At 56.3% G+C, this 22,332-nt stretch overlaps 4 protein-coding genes across 4 annotated transcripts; 1 reads left to right on the plus strand and 3 right to left on the minus strand.

The window, feature by feature from the left end:
* The first annotated feature begins 9 nt into the window (after positions 1 to 9).
* Positions 10 to 12,535, plus strand: N656DRAFT_784853 (uncharacterized protein). The gene is made up of 3 exons (XM_064816259.1): positions 10 to 86; positions 156 to 632; positions 710 to 12,535. Exons 2-3 carry the CDS (start codon positions 180 to 182, stop codon positions 12,425 to 12,427), a joined length of 12,171 nt encoding a protein of 4,056 aa, XP_064665453.1. The 5' UTR covers positions 10 to 86; positions 156 to 179; the 3' UTR covers positions 12,428 to 12,535.
* A 334-nt stretch (positions 12,536 to 12,869) lies between these two features.
* Positions 12,870 to 16,850, minus strand: N656DRAFT_719280 (uncharacterized protein; the record flags this gene model as incomplete). The annotated part of the gene is made up of 4 exons (XM_064812354.1): positions 12,870 to 15,984; positions 16,046 to 16,131; positions 16,247 to 16,655; positions 16,753 to 16,850. 4 exons carry the CDS (start codon positions 16,848 to 16,850, stop codon positions 12,870 to 12,872), a joined length of 3,708 nt encoding a protein of 1,235 aa, XP_064665454.1.
* A 1,801-nt stretch (positions 16,851 to 18,651) lies between these two features.
* Positions 18,652 to 20,219, minus strand: N656DRAFT_849088 (uncharacterized protein; the record flags this gene model as incomplete). Its single annotated transcript, XM_064819323.1, has 1 exon — positions 18,652 to 20,219. One exon carries the CDS (start codon positions 20,217 to 20,219, stop codon positions 18,660 to 18,662), a length of 1,560 nt encoding a protein of 519 aa, XP_064665455.1. The 3' UTR covers positions 18,652 to 18,659.
* A 1,106-nt stretch (positions 20,220 to 21,325) lies between these two features.
* N656DRAFT_849089 (uncharacterized protein) lies at positions 21,326 to 22,048 on the minus strand. The gene is made up of 4 exons (XM_064819324.1): positions 21,862 to 22,048; positions 21,762 to 21,802; positions 21,635 to 21,682; positions 21,326 to 21,552 (listed from the first exon to the last, which is right to left on the minus strand). Exons 1-4 carry the CDS (start codon positions 21,992 to 21,994, stop codon positions 21,436 to 21,438), a joined length of 339 nt encoding a protein of 112 aa, XP_064665456.1. The 5' UTR covers positions 21,995 to 22,048; the 3' UTR covers positions 21,326 to 21,435.
* Between the last annotated feature and the right edge of the window lie 284 nt (positions 22,049 to 22,332).

A 22,332-nucleotide genomic window follows, 5' to 3' on the forward strand; every position in this document is an offset into this window, starting at 1 on the left:
TCAATCCCCGTGATGTCCTGGCCCGGATTCCAGCTTCCCGCTTTAATCCGGACGGATTCCATCACCAGGATGGACGCCACCACGGTGTTAGTCATGTCCAAAGTAACGGTACCTAGTGTCTGGTATTCTTGCACCACTAACTCTTCGCACAAAAGAGCACCAACGCCGACAAGGCATACATGCTTCAAGAGGACATCCGTCGTTTTGACAATGCCTTCTTTGGGATCCGGGCCGAAGAGGCCGAATCCATGGATCCGCAGCAACGTATCCTGCTCGAGGTTGTGTTTGAGGGCCTTGAATCGGCGGGCTACTCGATCCAGCAGCTCCGTGGCTCATCAACGGCCGTCTACGTTGGCCAGCTGAATGGCGACTTTTACGATGTTGTGCTGCGCGATGTGGATAGCGCACCGCGCTACACGGCTACAGGCACGGCGCGAAGCATCATGTCCAACCGTGTGTCGTACTTTTTTGACTGGAAAGGCCCGTCCATAACCATTGACACGGCCTGCTCGTCCAGTCTGGTTGCCGTGCACCTCGCCGTGCAGGCTCTTAGGAGTGGCCAGTCGTCCGTCGCGGTCGCCGCCGGCGTCAACCTCCTGTTAGGCCCTGAGCAGTTCATATTTGAGTCGAAGGTAGGTCTCATTCGGTCCGGTTCCCTTGATGCCACGGAAGTAGGGAGCTTTTCCATGTTGACGCCCAAGACGTCTAGCTTGGAATGTTGTCCTCGCGAGGCCGGTGTGCCATGTGGGACGCCAGCGCCGACGGCTATGCTAGAGGAGAAGGCATCGCCGCTGTGATTCTCAAGCCACTTTCACAGGCGTTGAAGGACGGCGACTCGATCGAGTGTGTGATACGAGAAACCGGCGTTAACCAAGACGGCCGCACCAACGGCATCACCATGCCCAGCGCGACTGCACAGGCGGATTTGATCCGGTCGACATATTCCCGGTGCGGCCTCAACCCCCTTGCCCCCGAAGGCCGCCCCCAGTATTTCGAGGCTCACGGCACGGGTACGCCAGCCGGTGACCCGGTCGAAGCGCAAGCCGTGCAGTCAGTATTTTTCCCTACCGACAGAGTACAACAAGACGGCCGTGACGCCAGCCTTACAGATCCCCTCCCCGTGGGCTCTATCAAAACCATCATTGGACACACAGAGGGAACAGCGGGACTAGCTGGTCTGCTCAAAGCGGCCTTGGCCATCCAACACGGCATCATCCCACCCAATATGCACTTCCAGTGCCTCAACCCTGCCGTCCAGCCCTTCTATGGGTCTTTGTACATTCCCACAACGCCACAGCAATGGCCGGCCCTGCCGAAGCACGTCCCCCGGCGTGTCAGCGTCAACAGCTTCGGCTTCGGCGGGACTAACTGCCACGTCATCGTCGAGGGTTATCAGACCGAGACCGAGAAGGAAAGCAGCCATCTGGAGCCGTGCGGCCCAGTGGTGATCTCGGCCAATTCTGCCCACTCTCTTGTCTCGGCAGTGGCCTCGCTTTCTCAGGCCCTGCAGACAAAGACGATAAACCTCGCCGATCTTGTCTGGACGCTCCAGGTGCGGCGGTCCGAGTTCCCGTTCAAGGCCAGCTTTGCTGCCTGTAGCACACAAGAACAACTCAGCCGGCAGCTCAGCGACTGGCTCGCCGGCAACCGAGCCGACAACGCCTCCAGCCTTCAGCTTGCCCGAAGCCGGCCTCTCCCACCACAAACGCGGCAACCTCCTATTCTCGCCGTCTTCACGGGCCAGGGTGCACAATGGCCTCGTATGGCGTCGGGACTGCTTGATAAGTCGCGGCGTTTCCACCAAACCATCGAGTCGCTCGAAGACGCTCTTGCCTCGCTCCCCGATGCGCCGTCGTGGTCTCTGAAAATGGAACTCCGAGCCCGGGCCGAGACGTCTCGCATCCACGAAGCCGCCATTTCCCAGCCCATTTGCACCGCGGTCCAGATCGCACTTGTGGATTTGCTGTCTGCTGCTGGGATCCGGTTCACCAGGGTCGTCGGCCACTCGTCAGGAGAAATCGCTGCTGCCTATGCGGCCGGCTACCTAACCGCCCGAGACGCAATTTGCATCGCCTACTATCGCGGATTGGCCGCTCTCCGTGCCGCGGGCTCCGGCAGGATGCTGGCGGCTGACATGACGCTGCGAGAGGCAGAGCTCTTTTGCGCCCGGCGCCGGTTCGAGGGCCGACTCGCCGTTGCTGCGTGCAACTCACCGTCTAGCGTTACCCTGTCGGGCGATGCCGATGCCGTGGACGAGGCCCTGCGCGTCCTGGTGGATGAAGAAGGCGTCTTTGCAAGGGCTCTCAAAGTCGACACCGCGTATCACTCACACCATATGGTTCGTTGCAGCCCTGAATACAGAGAGAGCTTGGAGAGATGTGCAATTGTACCTTTGGATCCGGCAGAAAAGGGACAGGGCTCTTGTGCCTGGTATTCCAGCGTGCATCCGGGGGCGGCTGTCGATCGCAATTCGCTTAGTTGCAACTATTGGATCGATAACATGACGAACCCGGTGCTGTTCTCGCAGAGCTTGGAAGCGGCCTTGTTGGATAGCACATCCCGGTCATCGCCAGAGACTGTCGTTGCGCTGGAGGTCGGCCCGCACCCCGCCTTGCAGCGGCCGGCCACCGACACGGTACGGGCCATGGGTCTCGAGGTCGCCTACTCTGGCGTTCTGCGAAGGGGTATGGACGACATGGAAGCCATGTGCACCGCCCTAGGCTTCGTCTGGACCCAGTTTTACGGGGGGTCGGGACGGCTTGTGGATTTTGAATGCTTCAGGTCGGCCTGCCTCGGGAATCAGGACCAGTCCCCGAAACCTCGCTTGTGCAAGGACTTGCCGACCTATTCGTGGGATCACGAGCGGCCGCTGTGGATGGAATCTCGCCGCTCCAATTACTTCCGCACCCGCAACATCCGCCCGCACCCGCTTCTTGGGAACCGTCTCCTCAACACCCAGCCAGCCGAGCTCCGGTGGCGCAACATTTTCAAGCTGAGCGAGTTGGCATGGCTCAAAGGACACAAATTCCAGGGTCAGGTTCTTTTCCCGGCCCAGGGATATGTTAGCATGGCGGTTGAGGCTTGTCTCGCCTTTGCAGAAAACACTGCAGTACAAATGATCGAGCTCGAACAGCTCGTCATCCACCGCGGTCTTGCTCTCCAAGGAGACGACGAGTTCTCTGGCACCGACGTGTTCTGCACCTTGACCGTTTCCAAGCGCGGCGAGCAGCAAATCGACATTGATTTCAACATCTGCAGCGCCCAAGTGGACGCCAAGGCGGATGCGCAGCTTGACCCTGCCCATCTCAACTTTAGTTGCCGGGGAAAACTGGCGCTGGCGTCTGGGTATTCCGTCCGTTCTGGCCCTCCCACTGCCGTTCTGCCACCGCGGATGGCCCACAATCGTGCCCCGACGAGCCCGGTCAGGGTCTCCGACTTTTACTCGTCTCTCGCTTCGCACACGGGCTTGGAATATACCGCAGACTTTGTGGCAGCCCAGATTGAGAGGACAAATGGTTTCTCAACAGTCCGCTTCAACCGGCCACGGGCAGACGGGCTGTACCTACACCCGGCAATGCTGGATGTGGCTTCCCATGGCCTGCTCGCGATTCTGTCGGCCCACCAAGAGGGGATGTCTGCCGTCACGTACCTCCCCTCCGCGATTGCACGTGTCCGAATTGATGTCACCCGCCTGCTGCATGTTTCTGGTGGAGGATCCCTTGTTTCGCAGAGGACTGCCGACCGTGGTTGCTCTGAGTTGACTGCCGACTGCCATTTCCTACGCAGGTCGCCGACCGAAATCAAGGCCGACATTGATGTTTTCGGCGGAACGGATGAATACCCCGAGATTCAGATTGAAGGGTTAACGTGCTCCCCTTTTGGTGCCTTCACCGAGCGGGATGACAGGATCATCTTCTCTCGAGCGGTCTGGAGCAGGGACATTTCGTCTGGTGTCGACATAGCCTGCCTGGATGGCGAGCCCGACAACTTCAACCTGGCGGAGCATATGGAGAAGACGGATCTAGTGACGAGGGCTGTGTACTTTTATCTCCGCAAGCTACGAGACCACTTTGCTCCGGAGGATATCCCTCACAACAACCATAACCATCAGTCACGCGCACACTTGACCGCTTTCTGGACCTGGGCCGTCAATCACACTCTAGCCAGGATCGAGGCCGGACAAGACCCCAGAGTTCAAGTCCGCAAGGAGTGGGCTAGCGACACGCGTGAGGATTTGCAGCGATGGAGTCAACGGTTCCCAAGCCTTATCGACCTAAAGGTGGTCATCAATTTGGGCGAAGAGCTACCAAATATCCTGAGGGATCACGTCCCTGCTCTCCAGGTCCTGATGCAGGACGACATGCTCTCGGACTACTATCACCGAGCACTCGGGCTCGAGAGAGCCAACCGGTGCGTCGCTGCCGCTGCGGCGCAAATCACCCATCGCTATCCTGACCTCAACGTAATCGAAATTGGTGGGGGTACGGGCAATGCGACTCTTGCCATCTTGCCCAGCATCGCCGACAAGTTTGCTTCCTACACCTTCACCGACATTTCGTCGGGGTTTTTTGAAAAGACGCGCCGTGCCCTCGGGACCCATGCTGCGAGGCTAGCGTTTAGGACCCTGGATATTTCGCGCGATCCCGTCGGCGAACAGGGCTTCGAGGCTGGCGCATACGATTTGATCGTCGCATCCAACGTGCTCCACGCAACGCCCAAGATGGTCGAAACGTTGCGCAACTGCAGACGGCTGCTCCGCCCAGGAGGCTATCTGCTGCTTCTGGAGAACACGGCCAGTTCTCTTTCGACGGAATTCATCTTTGGCATGTTGCCTGGCTGGTGGCTTGGCGCAGACGAGGGGCGCAAACTCACCCCCCTTATCGACCAGGCACGCTGGCATGAGCTGCTATTGCAAGCCGGTTTCTCCGGGGTGGATGTGGTCGCTCGCGACGTCGCAGAGCACCCCCGCTACCATACATATTCCGTGATGGTGAGCCAGGCAATAGATGACCACGTCGCGTTTCTCCGTGAACCACTCAACACCACGCCTGGTATCACCATCACCAAGCTCCGAAGCATCGTCGTCATTGGCAGCACGCAGCCGACCGCTATGTCGCTTGCCAAGAATGTTGCAAATCTTGTCTGTCCCTTCGCCGAGAAGGTGAGCGTGCTGCAGAGCGTTGACCATGCCTACGACCAATTCCATCCCGATTCCGCAGTTATATGCTTGGCGGAGCTGGTAGAGCCAGTGCTGCGAAACGTGTCCCAACGAACTCTATCGGCGCTTCAAAACATCCTGTGCAAATCCACCCACGTCCTGTGGCTGACCAAAGGTCGTCTCAGCGGCACTGAGCCACATACCAGTATGGTCCTTGGCATTGCGCGATGCGTGATGTTGGAGCTGCCCGGACGGCCGATGCAATTTGTCGACTGCGAGGAGTTTGAGATGGATTCGGTGGGCGCCCGGCGGGTTGCACGTTCCTTTTTGCGCCTGGTGTACCTCGGCCGACCCGAATGCAAGGAGGTCTTGTGGAGTAGGGAGACGGAAGTGGCAGCAGATCGCCACTGGAACGAGCTGTTGCCGAGAATCAAGCCTCACAACGAACTCAACAATCGTCTGAATTCAAGAGCGAGGACCATCGTTGACAATGTCCGACCGTCGACCGGGAAATATCCGTTACGATTGGTGCCAGCCCGCAACGGCTCATTCACAGTTCACCAGATGCCTGGGCTGCTTTCTCCGCGTGCAGATCGTGGACGCCACAGGATAGCCGTCAGACTATCCTCGGTTTGTGGTTTCAAGACAAAAGACGCAGCTGAACCGCTGTATCTGTGTTTTGGGACAGAGCAAAAGTCGGGCCGACAAGTTGTCGCTTTGTCCTCTATTAATGCCTCCATCATTGAAGTTCCGCTCGCCGCTTTCTGGACCATCGATACGGACCGGGAGCTGGATGCAGAAACCTTTCAGCTTCTTCCCAAGCGCATCATCGCCGAACACCTCGTCAGCGAGGCCCGTGGGTGCATATGGGTTCATGGAGCGGATAGATCGCTCACCGAGATATTGACCGACGTGGCGAAGCGGGATGGAGTCAGCGTCTATTTCAGCAGCTCCGAGGATCCTATCGAGCTACCGGCCAACCACGCATTCATCCATCCCCAGACCACAGCCCGAAGGCTCGAGCTGATAGCTCCTCGAGGGGTCAGCATCTATGCCAACGTGAGCAGCGCTGAGAGTAAGGGCACGGCTTTGGATGACTTGATCCGCACAGCAGTCGGCAGTAAGGCAATCATTTTGGAACTGCCGCGCCATGTTGACAACTCGGACGGGGAGCGAACACAATGGGTGGTTGAGCTGGCCTACACCCAGACACGCCTGCTCCGCGCCATTTGGGACCAGCTCAATGCAACGAGGAAACCGGTTACAGCAAACAGCGGGAGAAGTAGGTCCCGGGTGTTGGCCGCTGCGGCTGTTGATTCTGCTGCTGGCATCCCCGACGTGGCAGACGTCGTAGACTGGAATCCTGAGCATGCTATCCCGGCCATGGTTCGGCCGCTCGACGCCCGGCTTTTATTGTCGGCCGATAAAACGTACTTTTTAGCCGGCCTGACGGGTTCCGTAGGGCTTTCGCTCTGCAACTGGATGGCAGATAACGGGGCACGGTACTTTGCCGTAGCAAGCCGCAATCCGTTGATCAGTGCCGAGGCTGTCGAGAGACTTGCCCGCAAAGGAGCCACCCTCCGGATACTCTCTGCGGACCTATCCGACTGCGAGAGCCTCGCTGCTGCCCGCCGCAGTCTCACAGCCCCTGAGCACGGACCCGCCATGCCCCCAGTCGGAGGAGTGGTCAACGGCGCCATGGTTCTCCGCGACAAGGCGTTTGAAAACATGTCGATTGAAGACTTCGAGGCCGTTCTCCGCCCCAAGGTGCAAGGATCTCTCAACTTGGAAGCGGTTTTTGGCAGCCAGGACGACCTCGACTTCTTTGTCTTTCTCTCCTCGGCATCAAGCGTGCTGGGCATCCCGGGCCTGGCCAACTACGGCGCGGCAAACCTCTTCATGTGCGGCTTGGCCCAGCAGAGGAGGCGTGCAGGAAAAGCGGCATCCGTCATTGACATCGGTGCCCTTGCCGACGTCGGCTACCTTACACACTCGTCCAACCCACACGAGGCCACCGAGCTCGCTCGCAAGCACAACACGAAGCCGCTGTCCGAGTCAGACTTGCATGAGATGTTCGCTGAAGCAATCTATGCTGGCTCGAGAGATTTTGAGCAGGAAGCCGACCTCATGACGGGCATCGGTTTCTGGGACGTCTCTCGCCCGGACAAGGCGCACTTGAGGCCAGGCTGGTTCGACCAACCGAGGATGTCACACTACATGATCCGAAAAAGCGACGACGCTGCTTCTGGCAGCTCGAACCTGAAATCTTCTGACATTCAGAAGCCTAGTGTTAAGGCCCAGCTTGCGGGAGCAGGGAATGATGCCAACGCTGCCCTGCGCATCTTGGAGTCGGGCCTGCTGCAAAAGATCGAGAAGGCGCTACAGATGCCTGCCGGCACGCTTGATGCACAGGCACCGCTCCTGTCACTCGGCATGGATTCATTGGTGGCAATCCAGGTGCGGTCGTGGATTGCCGAGGAATTGGGCGTCAGCATGCCCGCGTTGGGAATCCTGGCGAGCCCGTCAGTCAGGGACCTGAGCGCCGAGCTGTTCAGCAAGCTGCCAGGCATGATGCAGTCAGACGGTACCACGACTCGTGACTCTGAAGCAGAGCAGAACACCAACAGCGGCATCTCAACGCCCCGATCACCTGTCTCTTCAGCTGCGGCCGATTCGAATTCCTCTGGGTCGTCACCTCCGCAACTCGGCACCACTGGCTCGGCTGGATCACTGACCACATCAGGTGTTCTCGAAGGCGACAAAATCGACTTGCAGGCCGCCGACTCGGAACTTTCATCTGCAAAAGCATGTTCGGCGCAGAGATATACACGAGACGGAAGGCTCTCGCACGGCCAGGACCGCTTGTTCTTCCTGCACAGGTACCTCGCCGACAAATCAACGTACAACTGTGCAATTGCCGGCAGAATCCACGGCCCGGTCGATGCCATTAAGCTGAGAGAGGTCGTACGAAGAGTCATGTTGATGCACGAGTCGCTCCGCAGCTGTTTTTTCCTCGACGATGCGACGGGCACAGGTCGTCAGGGAGTCATATCCAATCCCAACTTGGACTCCGTTTTGGAACACCGCCTTATTGCGCCCGACGGAGACGCCGAATTCAAAGCCGAACTCGACCGGATGCGCAAGCACGAGTTCAATCTCCAAAAAGGCGAGACGGTCAAGGTAACGGTGCTTTCGCAGACGCCCACCGAGCATTTCATCATTATCGCCTACCACCATATCGTGATGGACGGACTCAGTCTTGTGGCTTTTCTTGGTCAACTGCAAGCCGCATACTCGGGCGACGCCTGGGAACTGGTTACGCCGTCGGTGCAAGCCATCGACCTTGCTGAGGTTCACCGCGAAGCCTGCGCTAATCCAAAGACGCTTCAGGAGGACATCAAGTTCTGGCACGAGGTTCACCACAACGGACCCGCCGCTCTGCCCCTATTCTCCTTCGCCAAGACGAAGTACCGCAAGCAGCCGCTCGACGCGTATGGATCCCACAGCTTTGAGATCAGGCTCGACGCGGCTTTTGCGCGGCGTGTCAAGGACCTATGCGCTCAGCTGTGCGCCACGCCCTTTCATCTGTATCTCGCATCGCTCGCCGCCTTTCTGTCGAGGTGGCTCGACGTTTCCGACTTGTGCATCGGAATTGTGGATTCGAGCCGCCCCGGCGATGGCAACACAGAAACGATTGGCTACTTTCTGAACATGCTCGCGCTGCGTTTCCGGCTAGATGGGAATTCCAGCTTCGGCGCGCTGGTCAAGCAGACACGCGATATTGTCTTTTCGGCGCTGGCACACTCTACCACGCCCTTCGATGCCGTGCTTGACCACCTCCGCGTTCCCAGGGACGCCCACCACCCGTTGTTTCAGGTGGCCATGAACTATCGCATAGGCCACGAGTCGACGCGTGCGGCGTGGGGCGCGTGCGATGTTGAGTGGACTGACATGATCGTTGCTCGCAACCCGTTCGATATCCATCTGGACATTACCGAGATTGGACAGGACGGTGGTGTATGGATAGCCCTGGGAGTGCAGAGCTACATGTATTCGGAGTTTGATGCTCAGATGCTGGCCAAGTCGTTTGTTTGTCTAGTCAGAGCCGTGATCGACGACCCGGGTGCGGCAATATCGGCAACGGTGCGCAGCCTCGGCTTGGGTGAGGATAGTGAGCGGCAGGCTGCCATCGCTCTCGGTCGCGGCCCAGAAATGGACCTAAGCGGACTCGCAGGGACTCTTGTCCATCAAGTCGAAGGGGTGGCGGTCCAGTACGCGAACGATGTGGCCATCAGAGACGGGTCCGGCGTGCCAATCACGTACACAGCATTGATCCGCCTCGTTAAGAGCATCAGCCGATCGTTGCAGCGACACGGGGTGCGTGCTGGGCACCGCGTTGGCGTCTGCGTTGCCCCCTCAGCAGGTGCATTGTGCGCCATGCTTGCTGTTATGCGTCTAGGAGCGATTTACGTTCCCTTGGATCGACGCAATCCGGCAGAGCGCTTGGGACTCATTGTCGCTGACTGCCAACCACGAATGCTGATATACCAGGGCCAACAAGACGCAGCTCTGATCCGCAATCTGAAAAAGCATGCGGAATTTTCGGTCCTCGACCTCGACCAGTCGACACAGCCCGGAGTCCCGCTACCCGGAGAGGATTCTGAAGACGCAATAGTAGCTATGCCAGACGAGCCCGCCTGCGCCATATACACCAGCGGTTCCACGGGGAAGCCCAAGGGCGTCATTATGACGCACCGTAACCTCGTCAACCAGGTGTTCGCCGTCAGCAGCATGCTTGAGATCGGCCGAGAAACTGTACTTCAACAGTCGTCGCTTGGATTCGATTGCTCGATGGAGCAGATTTTCGGCGGCCTCGCCCACGGGGGCACCGTCATCGTAGTCCCCGAGGAAGCACGCGGCGACCCGGCCGCTGTGGCGTCCATCATGGTGGCTGAGCGTGTGACCTATACCGTCGGTGTGCCGTCCGAATATGCGGCGCTGCTTTATTTCGGCCGAGAGAAGCTCAAGGAATGCTCCACCTGGCGCTTGGCCGTCAGCGGCGGAGAGAAGCTTTCTGCAAGCCACGCCGCCGAGTTTGTTTCGTTGGGGCTGCATCACCTTCAACTTGTGAATGCGTACGGGCCGGCCGAGGGGACTATCTCGTGCAGTCGTGGGGCCATCAGTTACAACACGCCGGGGGATGTGGTAGGAGACCCGCACATGGGCCGTGTCATGGCCAATTACTCCGTCGTCATTGTCGACGAGCACCTCCAGCCTGTCCCTGTGGGACATCCAGGTGAGATCTGCATCGGCGGCGAGGGAGTTGCGAAGGGATACATCAACCGCCCCGACGAAGACAGGGAGCGGTTCTTAACGAGCCCTGATTTTGCAACAAAATTTCAGTTGAAGCACAGTCGATTGTACCGGACGGGGGATCTGGGGCGCATCTTGCCCGACGGGACGATGCACTCGCTTGGCCGCGTCCAGGGAGACAGCCAGGTCCAGATCCGCGGAGTGAGAGTCGAGCTGGACGAGGTGGCGGCGGCAATTGTAAGGACAGCCGGATCTGATACGATCAGCGACGCGGCAGTGTCGTTGCGAGATGGCGATTTGCTCGTTGCTTTTGTCCTTGTTAATCCCAAACTGCGAGCCACCGGACAGGTCGTGACGCAACGCTCACTAGAAGACATCCTTAAGCGCCTACCGCTGCCGATATACATGCGTCCTTCGCTGATCGTACCGGTTGAGGACCTGCCTAGGACGGAGAACGGCAAACGAGACCGACGGCGGATCGATACGCTTCCCGTCCCTGAAAATTGGATCAAAGCGGGCATCGACACCGAAGAAGGACAAGAATTGACAGCGCTCGAGCTGCAAATCAAGCAGGCCTGGGAGCACGTCCTCCCTCCTGCCGTCCGTCCGCCCATTCTCGGCCCAAAATCAGACTTTTTCCGGGCTGGAGGCAACTCCCTGCTTCTCCTGCATCTCCAAGCAGCGCTGCGGGCAAGTTTCGGTACGCACATTCCACTTCCAGACCTCTTCCAGTCTAGCACCCTCGGCGGCATGGCAGCGTTGCTCGAGCCTGCCGCACGCGCGGCTCCCTCTTCCGCAGAAAACATGGACTGGACGCAAGAGGTGGAAACGCTCGCCAATGACGTAGTCGTCCCTTCGTCGCAGCGTAGCGACCCGAAACCCCCTCGCCGACGAAGACAACCAGACGGCCTGATTGTCCTCCTCACCGGCGCCACCGGGTTTCTGGGCACACACCTGCTCTCGCAGCTCATCGATGACCCGCGCGTGCGCACCATCCACTGCGTCGCCATCCGGCCCGATCCCGTCTCTGGCCACCCCCGGCACGTCGCGCGCAGCACATCGCCAAAGGTTGTGGAACACGCCGGCGACCTGGGCGACCGGTACTTGGGCCTGTCCAAAGAGACGTTCGCCCGCCTCGCGGAGGAGTGTGACCTCCTGATCCACAACGGCGCCGACGTGAGCTTTCTCAAGACGTACGCGTCGGTGAGGGCGCCCAACGTGCTCTCGACGCGGGCCGTGGCCGAGATGGCCCTGGCGGCCGGGGCGCACGTGCACTTCGTCTCCACCGCGTCGGTCGCCAAGTTCTCCTCCGCCTCTTCCTCCTCTTCACGCGCCGCCGCCGCTGCCGCCAGTACACCGCTGCCGCCCGTCTCACTGCTCGGCGACCCGCCCGCCGCGGCGGCGCACGACGAGGGCTACCTCGCGTCCAAATGGGTGTCGGAGGCTTTGCTCGAGCGGCTGGCGGCGCTGCGCGGTCTGCGCGTGCAGATCCACAGGCCCGTATCCCTTGCCCTGCGCGGCGAGACGCCGGCCGTGGACATTGTTGGCACGCTCATGACGTTTGGCAAGGAGATGGCGGCCGTGCCGAGGATGCACGACGGTGGCCGGATCGAGGGGCTATTGCAATTGGCTAGCGTGGAGGAGGTAGCTGGCCGGATTGGTCGGACCGCGGTCGAGTCGGTCGCGCTGACCACGTCATCATCAGAGGAAGGCGAGGCTCGGGGGAGGGAAGGTGGGGTGGTCTTTACGCATTATTGCGGGGAGAAAAATGTATCGCCGGACGACTTCTCCGCATTCCTGAGTGAGCAAATTGGAAAGATCGTCGAGGAATGGACGATGGAGAGGTGGTTAGAGGCTGCAAGGAAGAGGGGTCTCGATCCTCTCGTTGGGGCGTACTTGGAGGAATGGTGGACAAGGGGGAAGAAACTGGTGCTGCATGTAATCAGTGAGAGCTAAAGCGTTGGCTGGATGGGTTAGACTGAGATGCGCTTGTACAGTACTTGTGCCGTATAAAAGGTAGCCTTCTTGTCCATTCCTTTTTGTTCGTTTTAACCGGTTTATTTTATTTTCCCTGGCCCTTTTAGAAACATATCGTGGCCACCGGATACAATATGGGTATTGATAAATCGACAAAAGGTAGGTATCCAAAAAGAAGTCGCTTTCTGATTGTGAATGTCTGATGAAATCCTGCTGGCTTCCGGCCTCGTTTCTCAGTCGACAATCCTGATAGTCCAGCGCCTCATCTTCCTCCTTGGCTAGCGTCATAAGAGGATCCAGGCTACCGCGGTTGGGGAGCGGAACGATGGCCATCAGTTCCCCGAATTCTCTGCTGTCGCAGCCTTCCCAAATGGTCACAGGAGCCCAATCGAACACGTTCCAGACGCGAAACAGCTGACCCTTACCCTGGGCTCGCTTCTGGCCTGTCCTCGTCCAGTATTCTCTTGATTGTATCCATCCTGACAGGTTTTGTATAAAAAGCGTCCACCCCACTCGCATTGGCCTCGCTCCGGTTGACTTCACTGCTCAGACCGGTCAATGCAATGACCCTGCACCTGCTCAGCCCCGCCTTGGTCTCCAGTTGTCTAATTTCCCTGGTAGCCTCAAATCCGTTCATGACAGGCATACTGATATCCATGAAGATTATGTCGAAGCGCTTGGATTGTCCCTCAAGTGAGCTTTTATATCGCTGTACTGCTTCCAGTCCGTTGCTCGCAGTTTCAAAGGTGTGATTCAGCTTCCGTACTAGGCGTGTGAGCAGACTGATATTTATCAGATTATCATCAACAAGCAGAAGGTGGCGGCTTTTTGTGGATGGCACTTCTGATTGGGCGCCCGTCGATGCTGGAATTTCGGTAACGCTCTTCATGTTCTTTGATGACGACTCAGGGGGCGGGGGTTGGGGTGCTAATAGGGCTGGCCCCTTCGGGGTTATTGTCCGGGGCGGCGATGAACTCTGATCCTTGGCCGAGTCATCAGGGTATCTCTTTTCGTCAGTACGTGTTTGAACCATGCCACCGACAGGTTTAGCCTCCAGGGCTGATCGGAAAACCGAGGCCAGCTTCCTCGGGCCGATTGGATGATGCAGATGAATGTCGTGGCTTTTGATCCCATGCCCCACGCATGAGGATGTTTTTGATCCCGAGCAGAGCAGCACCAAAGGGGAAGCTCGTTCGCGGCATTTCTGCAAGATGATATCGCGACGCTCTTCGACCGTACTGCCGAATAAACTGGAGTCTAAGACATAGAGGTCTGCTTTCGGTGCCGGACAATCCTTGGTACCGAGTATGACCTCCATTCCTGACCCTGCGATGGCTCTGAGAGCGTTCTCAACAATTTCCGACCAGCTCCGGACCTCTTTGGTGATCTCAAAGTCTGTATCGGCCAGCGCTGCAAAGGCGTCAGGGCCGACGAGGCACACAGTTCGGCCATCGAGACCCGAGAATTGGTCGTGTAAGGACTGCTGCTCATCGGCGGGGAGAGAGTCCGACACAGCCTCTCCAAGGGGAACCAAGACCTCGACCAGAGTGCCGATACCCAAGGAACTCTTGACGTTAACGACGCCGCCGAGGTCACTCACAAGCTTCCGGACAATCGAAAGCCCAAGTCCCACTCCAGGAGCATGTGAATCCTCCTGGAGGAAAGGGGTAAACAGATGATACTTGAGGTAGTCCGCACTCATGCCCGACCCGGTATCCCCTACCGTGAATGAAATGTAAGGTTGAGGGTGGCCCATCCGATCTGTCCTCTTCACAACGTTCAGCCCGACGTCAATACGGCCGGTGTTGGTGTACTTCAAGGCATTGCCGAATAGGTTCATCACTATCCTCTTCCAAGCACCGACATTGACCGTTAATCTCCATGGGTATTTTGCAACCTGTACCGTAATGAGCAACGGACGATCTGGCAAATCGTGTGCAGCATCAGTGGGTCCGGTGAGATATGCTCCTCTCTTCCTGCCCGATGATGTCTGCGAGTGGAATACATTTCCCGACAGGTGCCCGGCTCTGACGGCTTCCACGACATCTTCAACCATTGATCCCAGATCAACTTGTCTCATATGAGAAGAGTTAAAAGCGCTCCCATGGCCGGCATGGGCCACAATGGCATGATCGAGCAAATTTTCAAAGGTGTCAAGGGCCGTTTGTGAGCAGGAATCAAGCAGGTCGAGGAGCGACAAGATGGAACGGTCTGATATCGCTTCGCGGATCAACTCGCTGCTTGCCATGATGCCGTGAAGGGGACTTCGAAGTTCGTGGCTTAGGGAGGAGACGAAATCGGACTTGGCGCGACTAGCAGCCACTGCTTCTAGGCGCGAAATCTCAGCCATGACCGAATTGCCAAATGCCGAAACCAAACCGATGTCTGCGATGCCGACCGCACGGGCTGGATCCTCTATCCATCCGATTGCACAGGTATACCAACAGGATCTTTGGAAGTGGAAAAAGGGGAGAAAGATGACGTATTTGGCGGCAGGAAGGACACGAAACAATGCAGTGACGTCGTTTCTCAGATCCAAGCTCTCCAAGTCTGCTGCGGGCTTGGATTGGAATGGCTTTCCAACGCCATAACTCTCGGGTATGGGGCCCAGCTCGTCCGCAGTGAATACATGGCCTTGCGGGTATGCTTGAATGAATCTTTGCAGAGACGCTTCTGGTAGCCGAACCTGCGTGGACTGCACAATAGTCTCCCCGCCTGGAGCAGAAGCAGCCTTGACTATCGCCGCGCAGAAGGGTCCATCGACCTCATCTGATGTTCCACCAGGGTGTGGCGATGAATTGTCCGATCTCATGTATGAGCTAGGCATGGCATCGAGGAACATCAGGCCGTCGAGATCCATCGATCGACGAATCGTTGCTGCTGCCCTGAAGAAGGTTGCCCTAATGTTTGCCGAGCTGATGAATCCGCGTGGCTCCGAGCTATCAGAAAAGGTCCCCGCCGGACGCGGCGAGGCAGGATTTGCATCTGCCTGAATGTTTGTCGAGATGAACTGCTGCTCTGTGGGGTTTTCGGCTGGCTCGTCTGACGGGGTTGTAGGAGGGGTCTCTGAACAACCTTGTGGGGGATCCAAAGACCGCGACCGGGCGGAGGGTAGATGTCGACCTTTTGAGTTGTGGGACGATAGAGCGTCGCTAGAGTAGGGATCCGAAGACCGCGACCGGGCGGAGGGTAGATGTCGACCTTTTGAGCCGTGGGACGATAGAGCGTCGCTAGAATCATCGTTTCTATCTAGCTTACTAGAGGCGATCGAACCCCGAAGCTCACGACCCCGTCCTGCGGTGGAAGAAATCGGATCACCGGATCCCTCCATGCTGTCCCCTGGGGTGCCGGCTGACGGCGGGTTGGGGACTTGAACCGGCGGCTCGGGTCTTATGAAACTGCTTAGCGCCTGGACAAGCTGCTCTGAGCGACCGCGGCTCTGGTTTGATCTCATATTTTCGAGGTGGCTCATTATCGCAGAGGCTATCTCGTTCATGACCTTCACAATCTCGTCATTATCGAAGTTGTTAGGCTTGCTTTACCGGGAGACTAAATTAGGAATCGCGATTTTTCTGTGCGTAGAGAGGAAGACTGCACCTATCAACGACACAATAGCTCCCGAGGACGTAGCCAAGGGGAGAAATCAAGGGCACTTCCAGGTAAGAGGTGAAAAAGGGATAGGCCTGAAGAAATTAGTGAGCAATTCGACGTGATGAAGGGCGAATGCATATATAACGCGGGACGCGTGAAGGAGGGTCCCGCGAGAGAACAACTAATAAGAGTGGAATCCGATCTTACTGTCACGTAGGGACGATCCTTATAGTCGGGATGCGTTTTAAAGTTGTTGATAATGTAGCGAGTCCTGTTGGCGACGACGTCAGGCCCGGTGCGCACCCATTCTCCCGTCTCGTCCATAAAGGCCTTGATCGTGGCGGGGCACACTCCATCGCAATTCCGAATCTTGCAAACGCCGATTGCAACGGTGTCTCCTTGGTCAGACTCCATGTCGACGAGGGAGTGAGATCTCGTCATCTCGGTGCAAACATATTGATATTTCCGATCGATAAGGGATATAAACGCGCGGTCGACGTGAAGACGATGGGCGCCCAGCTGCGTGAGAGCGTTCAAGATTGGATCCTTGTTGAGTATAGGTTTCTCCTGGAAACAAACAGGCAGCTCCAGCGGGAAGGAGGCTGCCGAGAGATAGCTGGAGATGGGACGAGACGTGTTAGCAAGGCATGCTCCACCGAGTCAAATGTCAATGTGGCACGGGCGGAGTAGTACAAAGCATGGTGATATCTCACGCTGCGATTTCGCGCTGTCTGGCGCGTTCCGAGCTCTCATCCTCAACACAAGGCTTCGTAGACGCGAAGACCTCAGTGTCATCGACGGTGACAGACATGATGCCTGCACTCTGCTGACAGCGGACCCGGCAGGCTTGAACGGGCGGGGCCTAGTCGAGATCCGCAGGTCAAAATGGCGGACTGGCGGAGAAGGCTGCTGGATCATGGGGGAACCAGGAAATCCCATCCCGGAGAAGGCGCATTATTTTTCCCCCTCTTCTCCGACTCCATGGTATCGGGACGGTTTCGGCTTAGTGCAGGGTGCGGTATCAAATTGTTCTTGGCCAATGTGCTTGCGGGACTTTTCCATGAGGGAAAAATCTGGTCAATGGGCGGAAAGGAAGATCAGAGTTAGCGTGGCCAGTGTGGCCATGAACAGTGCGATTTGCTGTCAGCCTGTCACAGTTTCTCTCTCCGCTTCAACCCCACCACACCCTCTGGCCCTACACGTACGTAAGGTATTGTACCTTACCTTACACTAGTACCGTATTGTGGGGTACTGATACAATGCCCCCGGAGAACTTGTTCGACTGAAAATCTCCATCTCAGGCACTCTTGGAGGGCCGACAGATACAAGCGACTTCTTCTCATCCAGGAACGACGTTTGCCTCTCCACCGATAGGTAAGTAAAATAGTCAAGGGGCCATGAGATGTACATGTAGTGTACTGTACCTATTCTAACTTAGTTACTCCGTACGGAGTACAGTAGTACTTCAATTACCGTAGCCCGTCCCAAGCTCTGTCGGTTCCTGTACGTATAATGACGTCAGCGCAATCCCATTGGCCAGCAACTTTGAAAGCCTGGACTCTTGTACCGGAGCTAATTCCACGGCCTAGTCACGTGCAAGCTTGTGCTTCTCCTCCGCTACGGTGGGTCCAGGTTCCAGGGTGTCAGTTGGTTGCGGATCAATTGGTCCGAAAAAAAGAAAGCCTAAAACAACGACAAACGCTTAGGTAATCGTGAGACTGCCATTCCATGGTGCTTCATGATGCCTTCTATCGAGATCGATCGAGTGCGGTCGTGCTGCTTATAGAGCTGGTTTGCAGCATCCCTTGGAAGGCGGGAATGAGCTGCTTTCGGCAGTTTCGAAGTAATTAAGGTACTTGGCGGTCATGATAGAGAACGGCGGCCAGTTTCCAACTTTCCGGACTCGACGACTCGTTAACAACTCTAGGAGAAGCCTTCATCAGCTGCACAGCTGTGGCAGATGACTGGGCCTATATTGTTGACTCTGTTGATTGTACAGGCACCTTACGCTTACTGCAGACGACGCCAAGCCGGGCCCGGCGAGGCCTTCTTTGCGATATCTCGGTGGCCAAACCGGTGGATAACTGGTTGCACAGTGTCACTGACTCCTGATTCATGAGAGTACCTCAGTGTGTTTGTGCTACTCAAGAATATTCTTGGGTTTCTTGCGAGCCAACAGCATCACGAACGGCATCGTCGCCCCGGGCTCTAGATGTCCGCACCGGACTCGCCACAGAACTTAAAGCACACCACGAAATCTGCTCGTCTTCCGGTCTTCGACATACGACCCTGGCGTGTGCGCTCTAACTTGAAGCATATTGAGTTTGTCGGCCACGAAGACACTTGGGGGTTGAATGCCTTGATACATCTCAGGGTTCTCCTTGCCCTCATGTTGACACTTGAGCGTTCAGTGCTTCACTACAAATTCGCCAGCCGCAAAAAAGTTCCAATCTTCTTCTCAAATGCATTGTTGCAACGGTACCCAGGCCTGACGGTACCTAACGTAAGCATAGCGCACTTGTTCGCATATCAGTCAACTGGCAACTTTCAGGCAGCCCCCTTCCTAGTATTCACCGGCTCCTCTGGGTACCTAGGTATCTCCTCGGGTATTACGATCGTATCATCCGCAAAATACCAACAAGCAACTCAGCTTCCGCTTTTGGCAAACAGCCCCTTGCGTCCCGTCCTCCCTCAACCCGCGCGGCCTAGCCAGTTCTGAAGTCTTGTGAACCGACACAACTCCTCCCCACTCCCAAGCCTCCGTCTCTTCGCCACCCTCCTCTGCGGCCCTCGGAATGGTCTTGTTAGGTGCCGTCATCACATCATGAAGCCACTGCGCGCACATCTCCACCGAGTCCGGCTCCCTATCCTTCCGGGTAAACCGTGATCCGCCCGTATATCCATCACAGCTGCTGACGCCGTGCCCGGTAGCCCATGTGTCCACCGCGTTGAGGAGACTCTCCTTCCAGAGAAGAAGGCGCCACTCATACTCTTCCCACGCCTCCTTGATCCACCGGTGCCTGTCCCAGGGGCAGAACAAAACCACCTGGATTGCCTGTGATCCATTTCGTTGGATGTGTCTGATAAGGACGGCGCACCCAAAACGGCGAAGCTTATGGTGTTGGTTGAACACGTCGCGCGGTGAGTACCCTGCGGAGTTAGCGCTATCGGCCCCTTGGTTGGTAATGCTCCTTGCATCATGGAGGATAGCGAAGAATGGGGTGAAGAGTCCCATCACGGTCTTCTTGCCGCTTCTGAAAGCCTCGGCGGCGTACTCGAGGAAGTCATCGGTATGGCCAAACAACTTTGCCTGCTGCCCCGAAGCATCGTACCAATCTTTTCTTTCCCGGTTATTCATAAAAGCGACGGGGGCCAAGTACAGGGCGGCGGTGCTTCCAGGGGTGGTGTGGGCTAAGCCAAGCCAAGTGACGAATAGGCGCAGCCCAAGGGGCTCGGTATTCTCGCCGGGTAAGTTGGGCATCGCGGCCTTGTTTTGCCAGTAGATGCCTGCTAGATGCTGCTGCATTTTGGGATGCTTTAGCAGCTGGGCGTCGGCCGGGGCAAGGTGCTTGGGGGGCCAGTCTTGGTTGTCGGCGGGTTGCTGGGAAATTCCCGGCCGGTCTTGCAAATCGAACCGAGCCATGGCGTTTTCCAGCGGCGCCGGGCGAAAAACCAAGAGGTGTGCGCCGTCGTTTCCAGCGAGCGGCTGCCAGTGGTCCTGTCCGTGTCCGGTCGCGTCGAGCCACTGGTCGATCAGGGCGATGAGCCCGTCAGCGTCGTCGGAGGTGTGGTCGACACCACGTTCTCCGGCAGCACGGACGTAGGCGCCTCTCGCGTCTGCATAGACGCGCACAAGCTCTTCGACCTCGGGCCCGGCAAGGCTTGAGCCATGTGACTCTTTGAGATCTCCGGCCACAACTTCCCATCCCAGCACGGAATTCTGAACTGAGACAAAAGTCTCGACTCTTGCGAGACACGTTGAGAACATTGTGGAAAGTATGCCTGTCGTTCGTGCCCTCAGTTCCTGGATCTTCTCGCGAAGGTCAACCTCCGTGTAGCCCGGACCGAAAAAGAGTTGGTAGATGCGTTCCGTCCGGGGCTGGCTGCTGAAGAGCTCTCCCGGAGGAAATGACAAACCACGAAAGTAAAGAGCACGTTTACTAGAAAATCGGCTAGGCATCGTGATTGAATTTGGTTGGGATTCTGGTACGGATGAAGGACGTTCGTAGCGATCTGGTCGAATGAAGACTGTTGGAATGAGTTGAAAAATCCAGGACGAAAAACGAGGGTGGAGGGAGATTACAGGTTCCAAATATTGGAAGTTGGAAAGAAATCGTCGAATGGAATCAGATGGCAGCCGTACCAAACAAGAGAAAGCGGCTCGCGGGTTTCTCCCCTAATTCTAAGGTACTTGAATAAGTTCAATGACAGTGAACCAACAATGAAGTCTTCAACCTATGTTACTTCACCTGTTGAGCAGAGGATCTTAGCATTAGGCAAAAGGGGAACAGGAGGTAAAAGGAACAGCGAGAGAGGAATAAATATAAAGAGGAAAAAAGGCGACTTATTGAAGAGTCAAACCTTTGACTTCAAGCTGCTTTCGTGATTGTCAATATACCTTTCCCCGGGTTCCCGCTCACTCCTCGCTCACAACACAGCAGAGCATGTTTTGTACACTTCTTTCCCTAAGAACAGAGGAGATGATGGAGTAAATGCGAGAAGAGAAGAATATAGTAGAAAAGGAGGAACTAAAAAGATATGGTCCAGTTAAGAATCGAACCTGAAGGCTAAAAAAGAGGGTATGAGCCTAGACAGCAGTCTGGGACTGTAACACCCGTCGACCAGAGGTCGACCAGAGGCCGTCCAGGTATTTTCTCAACCCTGCGCTGGAACCGCTACACCACAACGCCATTGAAAGTGTAGTGGTTCCTGTTGAATACCTGCTCACTGAACCTAACCTATATACCGCGTACCAGAAGTCCCACCAACACTTTTACCTCCTTCCTTGGTCAAGCACTTTCTTTTGTTGACAACCACAACAATCACAGCAGATGTTTGCTCCAGACGTCCCTTTTTCAACACCTGTCCCAGATCTCAAAACCTTCCCCTGTTTGCCTGCCAGACCAAAAGTTATCAGATTACCTAGGTATTACGCACAACCATTCAAGACCACATCACTGTCCGGTTTGTACAGGACAATACCACCTATTTTGCTCCCAGCACAGCAACATTCTTTCATCAATCGGTCTTGCTTTGACAATCATCAAACGAGGATAAGATCTTTGCCATTGAAACTAATCCATACACTGTCATTTCTGCTCAAGACTTGTTGATTCCGCCAGGTTTCCCGCCAACATGGTTGTTTTCATCTCCCACCCCAGCCCCAGCATGCCAACTCAAAACTTCTTTCCAGTCATGGCATCATTCTTCTTCTTCAGAATCGCCTCATCTTCTTTCTGCAAGTCCCTGTCGACCAAGGCGCCCCTAGACGGCCGATTCCCATGAAGGTTTGCCTTTTGCCCGCGAGAAGAAGAAGTCACAAGATATCAGCACCTTGGGCAATCAGAGAACAAACATATCAATAGGACAACTCACGGCGAGCGTCGGATCATTTCGAACGGCCTCGGCCTGCTTCTTCTGTCTCTGTAAGAGAAAACCACGCCATGATGTCAGCCCGCACACGTTATTCGAGTTGTAGCGAAGCGCGAGCGGTTTCTCTGACCTGCTCCTCGTGCAACCTGTTCACTTCATTTTGCTGATCCTCTTTGGGGGAAGTCAGCCAATCTAGTCCCTTCCTTTTGGGGCGCTGTACAACCACTCACTTGGTAGAAACCCTTGGACATTCTCCCCCGTAGTTCTCCTAAGCTCACCGATTTCAGCCTGACCGGTGTGGCGCTGGTTCTGTGACTCGTAGATGGAAGGGAATCCGACATGAGATTGACCTGCGGAGCTCATTTTGATGGTCGTACCGTGTACGTGATTGAGCTTCAAAAGTTTTCTACAGGAGCAATAACGAGTTGAGTCGGTTTAAATGTCCCCGTGCTCTTCGGATGATATTATGTCATTGTGCCGTCTTCCCCAAGACTAACATCAAAGCCCCACAGAGCGACGTCATGCGTTGAGGATCTGTATGGCTGTCATTCAAGTTGACCTGATAAGCAGTGAAGCATCTATTTCACATCTCGAAAGGGGCAGTCGAAAGTCTAGAGCCTCGAGAGCACTCGGAACGGGTTGTTGACAGGCGGCCATCCAGCTTCATGATCCATCACATATATCCAACCATCCCTGTTTTG

The sequence above is a fragment of the Canariomyces notabilis genome (assembly GCF_033297395.1).
Source record: "Canariomyces notabilis strain CBS 508.74 unplaced genomic scaffold N656scaffold_37, whole genome shotgun sequence".
NCBI lineage: Eukaryota > Fungi > Ascomycota > Sordariomycetes > Sordariales > Chaetomiaceae > Canariomyces > Canariomyces notabilis.

Bases quoted from the DNA above. Each gene is read 5' to 3' on its own strand.
- N656DRAFT_784853 (XM_064816259.1), top strand. From the start codon at position 180: ATGCTTCAAGAGGACATCCGTCGTTTTGACAATGCCTTCTTTGGGATC. The intron at 633-709 runs GTAGGTCTCATT...CAAGACGTCTAG, and splicing joins AGTTCATATTTGAGTCGAAG to CTTGGAATGTTGTCCTCGCG.
- N656DRAFT_849089 (XM_064819324.1), bottom strand. From the start codon at position 21,994: ATGAGCTCCGCAGGTCAATCTCATGTCGGATTCCCTTCCATCTACGAG. The intron at 21,803-21,861 runs GTGAGTGGTTGT...CTTCCCCCAAAG, and splicing joins TGTCCAAGGGTTTCTACCAA to AGGATCAGCAAAATGAAGTG. The intron at 21,553-21,634 runs GTGAGTTGTCCT...CGCGGGCAAAAG, and splicing joins GAAATGATCCGACGCTCGCC to GCAAACCTTCATGGGAATCG.